The following is a 17,508-nucleotide window of genomic DNA, read 5'->3' as shown; positions in this document are numbered from 1 at the left end:
AGAGAGCCCCTGTGTTCAGTTGGACATGACAAAAATGCATGCCTCCGGTTTTGGAGCCCAATCCAAAGAACCAGATGCTTGTCAGCCACAGAGCTGGCTGGGATGAACAGACAAAAAGACCTTTTTTTTTGCTTCTGAGTGAATTCCATCAGATTGTAAACAGCTGCTCCTAGAGGCACTGAAAGCACCAAAAATACTCATGAATAAATATTAAGTGAAGGGTTGGGAGCGGGGATTAGGCAGCAAAAGAACAAAAGAAAGAAAATAGAGGGGGATGCACAGAAAGGCTCTGATATTTTATACTGGAGAAAAACATATAATTTGCCACCAAGACACGTGAAAGCTCTTCCAATGGCAAATGGCTCAGTATGACTATATTACAGGAAGGCACAGCTAAGGGAAAGCAATAAAAACAAAACATCAAGCCTTTGTCACCTTTTCCTTGCCCCTAAATATCTGGATGAATATAACAGGGATGTGCAGAACCCTACCTTTCACTAGGATCCCATCACAAATTCTGCTCATGCCGATAGCAGATTTTCCACGGCAAATTGGCTCCTTCCACTCTGGGCCACAGTACCTGTTCTTTTTATCAATGCACAGACCAAATCTACACTATACAGTTGAAGCACATTAGATGCGCACTTAAATTGTCCAACTCTCCCTAAAGAATTATAGGGATTGTAGTTTCAGCTCCACAGAGCTACAATTCTGAACACCCTTAGCAAACTACAGTTCCCAGGATTCTGTGGGGCATCATGTGTTTTAACTGTATGGTGTGGCTCTGCTCTAAATTGCACGGCATTGTGCCCCATACAGTCTACAGCTGCTCCAGACACAGTGGTTCTTCTATATGCTAAATAGGAAGAGCCAGAAATAGCATAAAACCATCAGCAGAGGATTGCATCAGTACAACAATTCTTAAAATTACTAAATAATAATAATAATAATAATTATAATTCTTATAACACTGGAACTTGGAACATCAAATGCAACTGATTGATGTTCACAACAAGCAAAAGTAAGTACACCTTCACACAATCTATAACTACCTTACGGAATTCACTGCCATAAAATGTGGGGATCAATGACCATTTGCCAGATTAGCTTCTTGCAGCCTTCATGTTCAGAAGCAGCAAACAGAAACAGTGGGTGGGGGCTATTTGTGCTCTATTTGTGGGCTTCCCATAGGCATCTGGCTGATTGCTGTGGGGAGCAGGATGCTGAACCAGACAGACCCTTGGTCTAATCTGGTAGGGGTCTTCTCCTGTTTTTTAATGTTACAGTTGTTATGCTGAAAAGCAAAAACAAAAAACCCATTAAGACAGCTGCAGAAATATTCTGCACAGTGCTGTAATACTTTTATAACTACATTATTAATTGATTATTTTCTTTCTCACCTAGTACAATATCTTGCTTGCCTTTTAATGTTGTGTAGTCGCTGTGGGTTAAACCACAGAGCCTAGAACTTGCCGATCAGAAGGTCGGCGGTTCGAATCCCTGTGACAGGGTGAGCTCCCGTTGCTCGGTCCCTGCTCCTGCCAACCTAGCAGTTCGAAAGCACGTCAAAGTACAAGTAGATAAATAGGTACCGCTCCGGCGGGAAGGTAAACGGTGTTTCCATGCGCTGCTCTGGTTTGCCAGAAGCAGCATAGTCATGCTTGCCACATGACCCAGAAGCTGTATGCCGGCTCCCTCGGCCAATAAAGCAAGATGAGCGCCGCAACCCCAGAGTCGGTCACGACTGGACCTAATGTTCAGGGGTCTCTTTACCTTTACCTAGTGTTATTAAAGCCAATGCCGAAATCTGATGGGAGTCTATTGAGATCATGAACTGCCCTCTTCACTTTCTAGGGGTTTTTCCATTCTAGGCCTCACCGAGTAGGATCAGGGGTCAACTCCCATGTGAGCCTTTCCATTTAACGAGGGCTTGCTCCATGTTCCATCTCTGATGGAGGTCAGATTGATGGCCATGAGGCCTTCACAGTGGTGGCACCACCACTGTGGAGCACTCTCTCAAGGTAAGCCAACTAGATTCATGTTTTAAAAAAATATGCTGTTGAAACATGGCTTTCTGCTCAGGGCTGGCGCAGGATGTTTTGACAAAACAGAGGCAAGACAGAAAATACATCCCCAAATGACTCCATTACCTCCCCGTCCCCCACTGTCACCTGAGAAAAAACCAAGCTGAAAAGGAGGTGGTGGGAGGGGGGCAGTGGAGGAGGAGGTGGCAGGGTGGCTGCAGCAACAGAGAAGGTGGGCAACAAGCACAGGGAGGAGGCAAGCAGCACACTCCTTGCAGGCCTCGATCGGCCACCTGGCCATCTGCCCCAAATCTGCCATCTGAGGCAACTTCCTCATCAAGCCTGATGGGTATACTATTGGTATACCCATACAATAATACTATTGGTCCTTTTTTCCCTATTGTTTATGAATATTATGGTACTACTTGCATCCTTTAACATATTTTAATATATTAACTTTTATTCCTGCTTTACTATAAGCTCTTCAGAGTACTCTGATGGTGAAAGAGCAGGATGGGTGTTTTTAAAGTAAACAAGGCTACAATTTGCTATATACATATAGTGGGAGTAAGTCTCATTGAACTCAGTGGGATTTACTTCTGAGTAGATATGCATAAGACTGTGCTGTAAATCTATGACTAGGGCAGACTTCCTCAACCTTGGCCCCCCCATATGTTTTGGGCCTACAACTCCCATGATCCCTAGCTAGCAGGACCAGTGGTCAGGGATGATGGGAATTGTAGTCTCAAAACATCTGGGGGGCCGAGGTTGAGGAAGCCTGGACTAGGGCATATTTTTCTACAATTATTTAATAAACTTTTGATGCACTTTCACATAAGGATAGTTAGTGAGAACAATAATTCCTTCAGAAGATAAGCTAGGAGGAAAAAAATGCATTTATGAACACTTGTTGACAACTGGCCAACCACCAACCTATATGATTCAGAATCTGACTATAACTACATTCAGGTCCCTTATATTAATTTTATTTTATTACTACTATTATCATTCAAATTTCTATACTACTATTTTGGTACCAATAGGCCATCAAATTGATTTATATTGAAGGCCTTAAAATGCAGTGAAAACATCAAGAGCACAATGAAAAAAACATAATATAACAAAATATCAGCTATCAGAAACATCAAAGCAGCATGTTTTATTTGCTATGCTCATGTGTTGCCTTTCTACTAGGGCACTTAAAATGGTTTACAGTTTAAAATAATGACTTACAATCTGATAGCTGCAATACAAAAGTAAAAAGGAATGGGGAGCGGAAAAGGGAAATAAACACATGCAAGTACCTGTTTATAAAATGGTACTTTGGTACTTTGTAATTTTTGTCCACTATGTCATTCCTGCTGATTTTTTAAATTTTGGGGCCACAATGAGTGCAGTAAAGATAAGTGGATAATAGGAGCTTGCCTTTGGAGAAGATCTCACTTTGTTGTTCAACTGCAACCCCACTCACCTGGCTGGAGCCAGCAGGTGGCAAGGTTGCTGGAGGCCCAAAATGCAGGAGGTGCCTAAGCTCTGAGCAAACTGAGAATACATACTGTCCTCCCATCTTCTATCTCTGCCCATATTATGATTATCCTGTGGGCAGCTCTGCCACAATGACCAACTAAAAAGAGTTTAGGGGTGGGAACCGACTACAGCATTCATTCATTCATTCATACTTCAGCAGTAGATGAGGATGAGGTGTGAGGACTCCAGTCATGATGCTTCTCTAGGACCCCATAAAAACATGGAATGGCCAGCATCTGAAGTAAGCAACAGTGGGCACCTGTAGAAGCCCTGTTGGCAACCGCCAGAGTATCCTGGCCTTGCTGCTACTCTTCCTTGTTGTCAAAAGGCCTACTCTTTGACATCTGATGAGATGTTGGTTGGAGAATTGTACTGTAAAATTTTCAGAAGTGTGAATTTTGAAGGATAGCTGTGTTTCAGTTTTAGTTTCTCAATAAAATGCCAACAAATTGGAATTGCTCCCCCATTCCTACTCAAAACGTAAACCCCATTGAGTTCATTGATATTTAGTCCCAGTTAAGTATGTATACAGCTGCAACCTCAATCTCCACTTCTCATACACCCTCCTACATGGTATCTCGTACATCAGGGATGCTAAGTGTTGGGAGAGAGCTCAGTTGGTAGAGCATGGGACTCTTAATCTCAGGGTTGTGCGTTTAAGCAAAAGATTCCTGCGTTGCAGGGGGTTGGGCTAGATGACCCTTGTGGTCCCTTCCAACTCTACAATTATATAATTCTATGATTCTGGAAACTTACGGCCCTGCAGATGTTGCTGAACTACAACCCCCATCAGAACCAGCAAGCTTGGGGTGATGGGAGTTGTAGTTCAGCACTATCCGGAGGGCCACAGGTTCCCCACGGCTGTCCTACATAGACTCTCATACATACAGTCATGATGATATATAACAATCAGAAGCTGGAATGGGGAAAAAAGGGATGTCAAAGAAAATCACTTTCTTCCTGAAATATTTTATCGCTGTTTAAAGCAAAGACTACTGTTTAGTAATAACTTATTACCCCTCCTTTATCTGTCAGCTGATATAATGAGACATTGAATCTGTCAGCAAAACTTTCAGCAGCAGTTTTTTCAGCAGTGCTTTTTTAAAAAAGTCTCCACCCTGAAAGAAAACAGGGTGATCTTTTCGGCAGCTCAGCACCATGCAACTTCAGCCACGTGTTGCTCTCTTTGATTTTCTCCTCGACCAAATCTTGTTGGGCTTAATAACAATAAATCAGCCAAATTGCAGAATTGCCGGGTGGAGTGAATGTGGTGGAGAATGGGTGTGTGTGCAAGGAGAAATTACAACATGTCTAACCTTCGCCTTTTAGAGTTTTGCTTGTAAGGTTCTCACATCTGGACTTCATTGAGCCCAATGTGATGACAATCTCCAATAAATGTTAATGGGGAATCCCACACAGCCCATACGTTGTAACATTAATTCAGTATGTCTGTTCATCTGACAAGCGCTATAATGTACAGAGCTCCAGAGGCATCCTCACCTGAAGCCCAAGTGAAGAACCACCTCAGGCCAGGGCCGGATTTAGATGAAGAGATACTCCTAGGATACTCCACTGGTGAGGCCCCTCCCCACCCCACCCTCACAACTAGAAGAAAATGGAGGAGTGTTATAAACAAAATTGAGTGAAGCCAAGGAGGAGGATGGGTATTTAAAATTCTACAATTCACATTTTTTCCTCTAAAGGACATAAGATATTATTGTTAAATACCATGGTGATTTAAAAAAAATGCATAAAATTAACACTGAAAAACTTTTGCAATAACTGAACTATGTAAACCTTTTATGGCCTGGGTTGTCCTCTTATATACCTGCTGGGATTGACAAGGCATCTGACCCTCACCTCTCCTGTAGCTGCCTCTGATTAGTTATCATTTAACTCTTGGGGGGAATAATTAGCATCACATGTGCATGGAAGTTGCCGAACCAATTAACCAACTAGAAGGATTACTGTTAATAGCATCAGTTTTCCTATAACTTGATACGGATTGATAGTTTTGATGAACTGCAAAAGCATTTTTAGTTTTTAGTTTTAGTTGCCACGCTGAAACTTTTCTTTATTAGTGCCACTTTGTGCAAATGAAGGAAAACAACTTTTCTGCTTGTATATGTTGATAATATAATTTTGGTTACTGAGGACAAACAAGATTGCACAAAAACAAGATTGGGTGCAGGCCTGGCCAGGACATAGGTGTCCTGACTGTGACAAAGGTGACCTGTGTGCTTGCTTGTTTGCTTGCTTAACAGCTGTTGGGAACTTCAAGGTCCCTGCTCTCCCTTCTTATGGTCTTTGTACTGGACCTGGAGACTCCAATAGAGAGTATTCCATGTCAAGAAGGAGGGCAAGTGGGCACTCTAGCAAATGTCAGGGCAGGAGTTACACGAAGCAGGGCCTTTTCACTGGTGGTGCCCATTGTGTGCCTCACTCTTCCCAGACCTGCTCTCTTTTGGCTGTATTTTGGAGTTTTATAATTTAGGAAGACTTTGGAAGAACTGGTTGACAAGTCCTATCAGTTGCTGACGTATGAGCGGATTTTATTTGCTGCTATTCTGTGCTTCTGGTGCACCAGGGTTTACACCAGCCTAATAGAGTTGGCCAGGATGCCAGAAGGGATACAATTTACAAGCTTTCTCCATTATCTGCACAGCAGGGTGTGTTCAGTCAACAGTGCAAAGGCTGAGCTGAAGCGTTCCCTGCTGGTTACCTGCTTTCAGCAATAGGGGGTCGCTGTTTGGTAGTACCCAATTGGTTAGCTGTCAGATTCTACAGCTCCCTATTGGTGGCTTTTAGGTTATTCACAAAATGCAGAGTCCATTCATAAAACACAGTGCTCATTCATAAAGCAGCAACATAAATCTCCATTGCTATATATTGGGTGTATATTTCAGTGGTTGAACATGCAAGTTTATGGCCATGCTGTAATGTAGTGCTTATGCAACTGTGAATAAAAGGTGGCTGGGCTCATTGTCTCGGGGTTTGGGGGAAAGAGGTGACAAAACTGATTTACCAATGAGTGCCCCCCTTTATTTCCATAACAAGTCCTTGAGTCTGTACTCTGAATGGTGACACTAGAGACCTAGAAGGTGCAGGGCTTGTCTGTCCAACTCCTGCACAGTCTCATCAGAGCTGACCTTAAGGCAATTGGAGCAATTGGGCCAAATTGGGCCCCACGGGCCGCTCCTAAGGGGCCCCCTGCACCAGGGCAATCTAGATGGATTTTATTTATATCTATAAGATTTTGCAGACTTTGGCTGTGAACTGGGGCCCTACAAAAAACCCCCCCAAAAAACCAAGTTGCGCCCCACTGCTTCAAATTGGGCCCCACTGGCTAGCCCTGAGTCTAATAGTTGTTGGGCCTGAGTTGCCCTGCCCTTGCATGAAGTCTTGGGTTTACAATTTTGGGAGAGGGGAGACTGTGGCACTGGGGAGAGGGCAGGCTGGTGAGGCCCCCTAAATTTAGAGGCCCAAGTTGCCCTGCCCTCACATGAAGTCTTGGGTTTGCAATTTTGGGAGAGGGGAGACTGCCCGCTGGGGAGCGGGAGGGCTGGTGAGGTCCCCTAGATTTAGAGGCCCTAGGCTTCAGCCTACTTAGCCTATACATAAATCTGGCACTGCCTCAGGCAGTAGGTTTTGGGCGTCATTAAAGAGGTGGCAGAATGGAACGTAGGTGGATCTGATTCACTGGCTACAGTCCTTTAGGAAATGGTCTTGGAGAACCCCAACTGAAAGTACACAATGATGTTTCGAGGAGTTATGTAGGAGGACTTCTCAATGGATTGCGCCCTGTTTTAATGAGTGGGAGAGACTATTTGGATCGCCTCCTTTAGTGTCATATGCCAAGATCAGAGTGCTGGGAAAATCCAACCCCCAGTGGCTGAAGCTCAAAATATCAGAAGCAGAGGGGGAAACAGGCAGGCAGGTAACTGACAGGTAGCAGGTAAGGACACACTCTGAAGGCACAGCAAGACAACATGGCAGTCTTTGTCAACAACGGGCTGCTCATAGTGAGGGAGCGCTGGAAACTTTAGAAAGATGCCTTATACAAGGTCGGGTTTTTTTGTCTATCTAGCCTAGTATTCACAGGCAGTTGCTCTGCTAGGTGTTTCAGGCACAAAATATTTCCAATCACATGCTACAGCCACAGCAAGCACTGCAACAATCCCACAGTTTGAGGTTGTCTTCACCCCCCCCAAAGGTGCACTCCTTCATTGTCTCCCGAGACAGATGAATATCAACAACATGATCATAGACAGTAATCTGCTCTAGAAGCCTCTTTGGCCGAAGAGTTGCTTTAGACGTGCTATAAATAAATAAATGTAGAAAGTTTTCAAATATTTTATCCACTGTGTACCATTGTGAAGTAGCGTTTTGTCTATTTTTGCACTGGGGCCTGTGATGTTTAAAGCAGGCTCTTTAATTCCTCTCCTGGTGAAAACACAACAGTGGTTAGCATAAAAGGTGTTTGACATATCTTTTCTTTACCTTTGCTGGATCTTTCTTCTTCTTCTGTTAAATATTTGGAATTTTTGAAGCTTGCAAACTTCCACCTGGAAATTGACTGCTCACGCAACAATGCCGCAGCCCCTGAGGCTGCCTAACAAATGCAGGACAGTCATAAAAACTCCCTGCTTCTGGGTTTCACTCCCAGCACCTGAGGCAGGGGAGTTCAACGGGAGTTTCTTTTCCTGCCCAGTTAAAATGACAAATTGGTACATGAGTGTTTAATGAAAGATGCTGGAAACGTCCATGAAGATCAGAAAAATCACCTCGCAGAGCTGACAGGCAGGCCATCTGCATTCCCGCGTCCCTATTAATTCCCTAACGATAAACGACAGGAGAGCCTAGAGGGTTAACAGCTTAATTCAATCTTCCTCAAACTCCTTTTCCAGGGCCCTGTCTGTATCTCGAATTAGAAAGGCATTTATAAAGCATTATTTGCACACTAGATAGTGTTGTTGTTGTTTTAGAAAATGGCTCCTTGCTTCAAGCATCAATCATATTGCTCCCCCACCTTCACCACAGCCCTAATGCCAGATCTTCCTTACCATTCCCAATACAGCGTGGTCAAAATTTGCGGAAACAAATGATGTGCCTTTTTGTGACATCCCCTGCCCAGATGGGTGACCTCACAGATCTTGTGTGTTACACAACTGTGCCCATTGGCTACATGATTAGATTTGGCTGGCAATGTACAGCAGAATTCTATGCTGATTTGCTTGGAAATTAGAGCAATTGAGCTCAATGTTGGGATTTACTTGCATGTAAATAAGCATATGGTAGTTTGTTCAGGGTTCCTGGGAATTGTAACAGTGTGCAGAATTCATTGAGGAAAAATGTGCATTTTGAAAGTGTTATGAGTTGCAGAGGGTAGGTTCTGAGCCCCTCTTCTAATTCCTGGATCCAGCAGATTCAATTCCTGGAATAGCCAGGATAGTTTCCTGGTGAGGTAAGTTACAGATAGGTAGCCGTGTTGGTCTGCCATAGTGTTGGTCTGCCAAGAACTAACTTAGTTGGTCTTTAAGGTGCTACTGGAAGGAATTTTTTTTATTTTGACTGGTGAGGTAATGGCCTTCTAAGTATGGGCGATTAAGGTAACAAAGGAAGTGGTTCTGTGCCAGATAACAAATGGGTGGAGCTCCCTCCCTCAACTCAGTGGGAGTTAGAAAGACAAAGGACAAAGTTGGGAGTTGGGTTGTGTGAGCTAGAAGCTAGAAGCAAGGCTGCAGGCTGGGCAGCTGAGAGATAGAACCATGCCTGATTTCTGCTGGATTCCAAGGCTGTGGCTATGGGAGAAGCAAGAACCCTTTGGGGTGTTAATGTGGTGAGCCGCTCCATTGTAGGCTCAGGCTGCATATATGTGTAAATAAACCATATATCATAAAGACATCACAGTCTCCGCTGTCTCACATTCCAAGGAAACCGAACACTGGGTAGATGCCTGGAACTGCTGGAATCTTGCACTGCTCAAAGACTAGGGGGGCATAGAACAGTGCTTTAGAGATCTATTGCATAAATAGCCAATGTTAGCAGACACAGAGAATACAACGGATCATGTTCAATCTCTGGATGATCCACATTTTTATGCATTAACTCCAGCACTGCCAAATGCACACATAACATTTGACTTTTGGTTTGCTTGCTTTTACCTGTAGTAGCTAGGGAATAAATAACTTGCTCCATGGCAACCTTGATTTATATATGTGTCCTGGAACTGTCTTTTAGCTATCACCTGTGGGTCTCCTGCCATTGGTACGGTTCTTGTGGTATCAGTCTAACTGAAAAAGGCATAAGAATGGTGACCAAAAACACTATTAGGGCAGTAGGTCAGCTTTCATAGAATCACAGAATCATAGAGTTGGAAGAGACCCCAAGGGCCATCAAGTCCAACCCCCTGCCAAGCAGGAAACACCATCAGAGCACTCCTGACATATGGTTGTCAAGCCTCTGCTTAAAGACCTCCAAAGACCATCGCTGCTGTGAGTCCTCGCAGGCTGCTGCTGCTGCAGCCGTCACTCTCTATCACCACTGCAAGGCCTTGCAGGCCGCCACTGTTTGTGTCACTGTCGCAAGGCCCTGCTGGCTGCTGCTGCTACTGCTGCCCCCTCCCGTCGCCTCCACAGGGACTCGCAGACCACCGATTGATCCGCCACAGCAAGGCCTTGCAGGCTGTTGCCGCTACTGCTGACATGTACCATGGTAATGGCAAGCTATTTCTGCCACTGCTGCCTCTGCCTCCTAACAGACCTGCTGGCGGTCTGGCAGTCCCAGATTATTTGTATTCACTATGACTCATCGCCATATTTTGGATTGTCTTGAAAGCCACCATTTGGTAGCCAAGTCTGAAACCAAAAGTTCTGTTGGGATGCATTTTGGCTTGCCTGTTGATGAAACTGAGTGTGTAATGACATTGTCCTGTTTGCCTCTGTTTAGTTCCATCCTTATTTCAGACATTGTGGTAGATTGCAATTTTTAGCTGGTGGTAACATTGCAATGTTTAGCGGGTGATATTTAGAGGTTTAGCTGCTGATAACATTGCAGTGTTTAGCTGGTGAGTTATCAAGATGTTGAAAACCAGATATTGCCTAGCCCTTACACACATTGTGATTCACGATATATTGCCAGCTCAAATATTATGAAACAATTATCACGATGTGAACTTCAAACATGTTTTGGATGATAGATTGATAGATCACCCAGCCCTAGTACACATGGGTTGACCAGTTGTAAAACTGGTATGCTTTGTATCAGGTCAGACCATTGATTTATCTAGTCCAGTTTTGTTCACTCTGACTGGCAGTGCATCTCCAGAATTTTCCCCATCACCTGCTAGCTGTGTTTCTCAAGGTAATCTGTATAGGGCTGATGGGAGATGCTGCTGAATTTTTATGCCAAGATCACACTATATATATTTATTGCATTTATACCCGAAATTTCCTCCAGGGTTCTGATATATTTGTATCCTCACAATAATCTTGTGAGGTAGACTAGGCTTACAAACCTTGACTAGCTAAAAGTCACATGCATAGCTATCAAGTGTCCCTTATTTGAAGGGACAGTCCCTTATTCCAGCGCCATGTCCCGCTGCTGTCCCTTATTGATGGATGTCCCTTAAATGTCCCTTAAATGATGTCCCTTAAATTTCAAAGGAAGCAGCTCCTCTCCCTCCCTCCCTGCCTGCCAGGGAGGCTCCAGCTGTGTTGGTTGGCTGTGTTGCTCACCCAGTAAGAAGTCTAAGAACGACTGGGGGGTGGTGCTTGCATGCCTTGTGTGTGGCTAGTTAATGCAAGCTGAAGGGTTTTTTGAATGCTGGACGCCATTTTGTTGCACGTGCTTTGTTACACTGCAAACTTTGCAGTGTAAAGCCAGGCTGGGGAGCCATCTTAAGTTGAGGCTGCATAGGCCTTGTGGTGCATGTGATTCAGATTCTATTCAGTTGAACCTCTGGTTACAAAGTTGGTTGGACAGTGTTCTCGAAGCTACCCAGCATGAGTTTGACCAGACTGCAGGAGGACAGGAAGACTGGAGTGCCTGGAACAGGTGAGGGTGCAGGTCCCTTATTTTGGCTGCTGGTCCCTTATTTTCAAGGCTGCTGGTCCCTTATTTTCAAATCTGTAAGTTGACAGCTATGGTCACATGGCTTTGTGTGTATTTGGCCCTGGGCTCCTCAATCCTAGACTACATAGACACCATACACTTAAAGCATATGGCTTCCCCCAAAGAATTCTGGGAACTGTAGTTTACCCCTCATAGAGCTACAATTGGCAACTCCCTGGATTCTTTAGGGGAAGCAGCATGCTTTAAATACATGGTATGTACGCAGCCCTGATCTGAAAATCCAGACACTACTCCACGCCGCAGGTTTGTAGATAATCCCAAAGACTACTTTTGTTTCCCTTCCAACTCTTTGATTCTGTGATTGCTCGCTTTACCTATCTTTATCCCATTCTCTTAATCATTAGCTAAGAAGGCCTGAAAGTATGAAAAAGAGCAGTATGTGGTTTCTTTCAGCTGCTCAGCCAAGTTGGCAGAGTCTCTTTACCTTTAAATATCAGCCACCCATGGTGAAACAACTCTGACTCCATGTTGGCAGTGCAAGGGGTTTCCATAGAGACAGAAGTGCAGGTCGCAACCTCTGTAAATGTAATCAGAGCACTGGAGCTGCTTGTGTGTGTGTAGACAGGTTTAATTCTCTTGGTAGTGGGAGTTCAGTAATGCAGCATGTATGTATAAGCAGCTCTTGGTGACTGACAACCTGTTATCTTCAAGATGGCTCAGCTCAGAGCAGAGCTGCCAGTCCATCTTTTAGAGCTGTCTTCTCTGCTGCCTTTTCATACACTAATTCCACCACGGACCCCCATTGGGCCCGCTTGTCAGCATGCAAGAGCTTGAAAATATAATAACCATTCCAGCTATACTCCATCTGTCTGGGTTTACAGCTGCCTCCTCACAATGCCAATTTTATAAAATCAGATCTGGAGGACCTGGCTGCTCCCCCTCCCTTCAATCCTTTATGGGATTGACCTGCTCAGTTTACAAGGGAAAGTGTTTCCCTCATAAACTAAAGCAAGCTACTGCCCGGCACTTGCACCTTGCCTGATCCACCCTCTCCTCCTTCCCTGGTATGTTATCCGTACTTCTCTCATCCCTTCTCTCCTTCCATTGTTTCCTGCCACTCTTACAATATTGTAAGTTCCTTGGGGCAGAGACCTATTATTTTTGTGTATGCTTGTTCATAAAGCTTTTTGTATATGAATGGCGTGGCAATAATAAAACCTACCAAGTCTTCCACTTTCAGCGAACTACACTAGAGACAAAATAAAATTGAAGTGGAGTGGATCTCAGCAACTACATTCTTCCAATATGAATTTGCTCATGTGAAAGTGAATATATATTATCCAACCTAATTTATTGTTTTCTGCATTCCTACTTACATATGTTGCTGGAGCAGGGGGGGTGTTATAAGGCATAAATGGATTGAATCTGGCAATTCAATTCATTATTAACTTAGGATTCATCAATGCAACTTAACCTATGAGGTTTGTTTTATTTTAAATTATCTTACTGTGTCAAATTTCAAAAGAATTCAACACCAGATACCACACTACATACCCACAGAAAAACACTTGGAGGACAGTAAAGAAAGGATGCGGAACCCATGGCCCTCCAGACAGTGGAGGTTGGTCCATTAGGGCTTATGGGGCATTGCCTCACCAATCCTTGTCTGCCCTCAGTTTACTTAAGTCTCAGTATTGTGAAACTCAGCAAATAGGAGGATGAGGACAAAACAATAATTTGTTGGATTTGTCTATCATTGGTTCTGATTCCACTTAATTTTGGAGCCTTACTAGTCCCAATGAGCATTGGCCACCAATGCCTCCAGATGTTGTGGGATTCCAGTTCTCACCATCCCTGACCGTTGGTCATGCTAGCTGGGGCTGATGGGAGTTGAGGTCCAACAACATCTAGAAGGCCACAGGTTCTCCACTTGTGAAATAGTGATTTAAAAATAGTGATCAGAGGAACCAAGAGCCCATATGTTCAAGTGGCCTCCAAAGAAGTCTCTGATCTTAACCTTGATTATGTGCAGAGGTCTACTGGTTTAAACGCCAACTTCCTTCTGATTTGCTTTGAAATATATGCAATCTATCAATCTCCTCCTTCCTGCTTTTCTGGTCAGTTTTTTTTCCACTGGGCTCCTGAGTTGGCATTTAAGAGAAGCACTTCAGGTCAAAGAGGGCATTTGGGCAAAGGGGGCTCATTTCTTTTGGTAGCTAATTAAAATAAACTTTGTAGAATCTGACCATCCAGTGGTAAAAATCAACAGTTTTGCAAGTACACTTTTGTGGTTATTGCTTCTTCTATACATGCCCCCATTCAGAACTGTCAGAAAGGTGAAGAAAAGAACATCACCCTACTCTTAGGTAGGGATGAGGAACCTATGGACTTCCAAATGTTTGTTGTACTACAGTTCCCACAATCCCTGACCACTGGCTTTGCAGGCCGGGGATGATGGGAGCTGTAATCCAGCAACATCTGGAGAACCACAGGTCCACCATCCCTGTTTTAGGGCTTAGAGCTTTTTTATTTTATATTTTTTTGGCTGAAGCCTGCTATTCACCATCTCAAGAGTGTGCTATTGTCCCACGGGCAGTATTGGCTGTAGGGCTTCTTTTTTGTAAAATGGTCTTCTTTTATTTCCTAATGGGGCAGAGTAACTGATAATTATGTCATTACAGGGTGCATTTTCCCTTCTTTATCTCTGTATTGCAGATACCAAGATTAGTATATTTATGTTTCTAGAACGTAATGCATTTCAAAAAAATTCCAAATGCGCTGACATGAAGGTCATCTCTTAACATAAAACCTAGCCAAAAGCAAAGTACTTTTAGCAGCCTGATCCTGCTCATTTACTCACAAGTCATTCCCATTGAGTTCAGTAGAACATTCTCCTGTGCATTTGTGTACGCACTGAACTGAGAGTAGGCCTCCATTAAACTCAACTGAGATTACTTCAGAGAAGACATGTAGGATTGCTGTTAAGCTTTAGGCTTTTACACACACACTTGGCTGGAAGAAAAACCCACTGACCACAGTGGGACTTACCGTATCCTTGGGTAGATAGATTAAGCTTGCACTGTTGAAATAACTATTACAATCTCAATAGAATAAATACTGGAAATTGGAGTTCAAACCCATGGGCCTTAAAAGTGGTTAATTTAGCCCTTTTAACTGAAGGCAGGGGTTGGAGAACCACAGGTCTTGTGGGAGTGGTCTTGTGGGCCATGCCTTCTGCTCTGGCCACATCTACCATTGGCCTTGCTCTGCACTCTCCGCAAATGATTTTGCTCGACTGCAAAGATCCCTTGTACTCTTGCCAATGGCCCCTGCTTCCCTGACGGTGGTTTGCGTGTGTGTGTAAAAATGTCTGGCTTTTGTGATGCTGAAATTCATAGCCCGCTGCACAAAGGTAAAAGTCACACCATTGCTCTCCCCACTTTTGCCTCAGGCTACACCCGCTGCTGTCTCTGGAAAGTTCCACATGAGGGAATGTGGCCTCCATGCCGAAAATTGTCTTATTAAGGTATCTGCAGCATTCATGTACAACATGATTCGGTGTTCCCTGATTTATAATGGAGTCTGCTATTTGAAAAAAAAGAAAAAAGACAGCAATAAAAGGATGCATGGGGGCGGAGGGAGAGATGGAAATTGCTTAGAAGCAGGGCCAGGGGTTCGGTAGGTCTGCGGGGCAGGAAGGCCTCAAGCTTGAAGGAGCCTCAGATTTAGACACTTGTTAATTCTTTGGCATTTGATAAGTTTTGCCTCTTGTCTTTTTTATGTCATCGGATCAAATGGTGACACACTCTCTCAACTCGAGAGCTGCAAATTTAAGCAACTAAGGCACGTGATTTGGTAAAATACTTTTTTTAAAACTGCTATCTGCTCTAAAGCAGCATGAAGGCAAGATCCCCCCCCAGTAGCCAGTGCATTTGCATAGAAAAAGGCTGGGAAAGCATTTGTTAAATCAAAATAAAAAAAAACCCAAATGCTGTTTCACTCTTCTTTTTGGTGCCTCATATTGTTTTTGAGTGTCATCACTTTTCTGTGGCTGCCTTTATTATGCCTAGGGCCCCCCAAACCCAGAAGTCTCCTGGGCCTCCCCAGGCCTCAGAGCGGGCCTGCTGAGAAAGATAATTCCCCATTGCTCTCCCCCACTGCTAAGGCTCTTCTTATTTGCATGGCTGCACCTCCTTTCGCACTTCTGTTCAGGGTGTACAGAAAACGGGGAGCAGCAGAATGGCTCCCCTGAGAGCGGATGAGGCTCAGGGGTCCTTTGTGCAAAAGGAATTGGTGGGGAAAGATTGGGTGGGAGGCAAAATACCAGGTGGATGGCCGTGGGGAGATTTTTTCCACCTTTGATCTCACACTGTCCTGTTCATCTGAGTGGAATACAAAGTGAGGGTGCCAGAGAGCCGGCACTTTACCTCTGCCGTTCAGTCGACGGGGGAGAAGCACTGAGCGAGACCGACAGACTGTCACTGGCAAAATGAACTGTCACCTCCCATTTTTCAGAGGCGCAGAGGGATGAATTGCGGCTTTGAACCGTGTGGCCCGTTGTTGATTGAGTTCCGCTGTCTTCGAACCCCAGCGAACAAGGCAAGTTCATTTTCACGCTGACGTTCCCGCTGCTTATCAATTTGGGAGCCAGGGAAATTAACTGCTTCAGAGCTAATTTCCTTCAGAGCTGTGTCTCTTTGGGAAGTTCCACATACGCCCAGGCAACTTTCGGCTTCTTTGTCCTTTCTTTAATTCAAGACACATTAAAACCGAACATTTCAAGCCCTATGATACTACTTGAAATAGTCATCATAGTTTTTCCTGAAGAATGCTGGGAGTTGTAGTTTATTGGGGGTATTGAGAGTTGTTAGGAGAATACTGTTCTCCTCACAGAGCTGCAATGGTCAGAGTAGTTTAAAAATCAATCCCTTTTCACAGGGCACTCTGGAAATTGTAGCTCAATGAGGGGAATAGGGATCTCTTAACAACTCTCAGCACCCTTAATAAACCACAGTTCCAAGAATACTTTGGGGGAAGCTGTGACTGTTTAAAATGGCATCATGGTGCTCAAAATGTATGGCATGACTGTAGCCCCAGACTGGCTGGGAAAGAATCCCAACATCAGACTAGGCATTGGTGTGGTGGCAAATTCTGAAGTGTAGGCCCTCATCATCAAAATTCCCATAGCTATGCCCTCATAGCCACATATATTCTAACATTATACAGCAAAAATGAATTTTTAAATACCAATTTTGACATTTAGGTTTCAGTACCAGGCTAGCTTTCCCCCCTCACCACTCTGGCACTTTGCCTGACATCCAGCCCAATGAAGAGTTTGGGTGGAACCACAAGCTTGTTCAGTTTTCTGACATTTAGGTTGGTCGTAATAAAGGGACTTCCCAGATTACAGAGGAAGTTTAACCCATAGTAACGTATACTAATGCAACCTACTTCTTCCTTTTTTAAATTTTTGTAGAGCAGGGTGCAGGTAGCCTGTGGACCTCTGTGCAGCTTAGGCTACTGTGTTAAGTGATTTATAAATGGTTGGAATGAATAATAAAACACACTCAGAGACATGGGAGTTGCAGTCCAGGTTCCCCATCCCTGCTGCTGTCAGAGGGACCATCTCTTCCTGACCATTGGCCATGCTAGTTACCATAGATGAGAGATGTGCTGCGGCACCCATTCAAAGGCTTCAGCATCTCCTGCCACTGAAAAGCATCCATGGGCCCAGTGGGGAGAGTGATGAATGGCAGCACAACTGAGTTAGGCTGGTTAATGGCCCTTCCAAGTCCCTGGGGCCCTTGGCCAGAGCCTGACTTGGCTGACTGCTGGGCCAGACCTAAGGATGTGTGAATCCACTGTTCCGTGAATAGCTGCATGA

General features: G+C 44.2%; 1 protein-coding gene across 8 annotated transcripts in view; it reads left to right on the top strand.

Moving 5' to 3' along the window:
• The first annotated feature begins 1,190 nt into the window (after positions 1-1,190).
• The window catches only part of SKAP1 (src kinase associated phosphoprotein 1), a 353,915-nt gene continuing 337,597 nt past the window's right edge, over positions 1,191-17,508 (top strand). For 2 of the 8 annotated variants that reach the window (XM_083470124.1, XM_083470126.1), the window contains exons 1-2: positions 15,058-15,150; positions 16,140-16,223. In XM_083470124.1, the coding sequence (XP_083326250.1) occupies positions 15,109-15,150; positions 16,140-16,223 (126 nt within the window). In that variant the 5' untranslated portion in view covers positions 15,058-15,108. Of the gene's footprint in view, positions 1,286-11,799; positions 11,928-14,789; positions 15,037-15,057; positions 15,151-15,561; positions 16,224-17,508 lie in introns of those variants that run through there. The other 6 variants (XM_083470125.1, XM_083470131.1, XM_083470118.1 and 3 more) reach the window with 6 other exon arrangements.

Source organism: Podarcis liolepis (assembly GCF_965112155.1).
Source record: "Podarcis liolepis genome assembly, chromosome: 13".
NCBI lineage: Eukaryota > Metazoa > Chordata > Lepidosauria > Squamata > Lacertidae > Podarcis > Podarcis liolepis.
The sequence above is the reverse complement of the archived record's forward strand: the minus strand, read 5'-3'. Positions and strand labels throughout refer to the sequence as shown.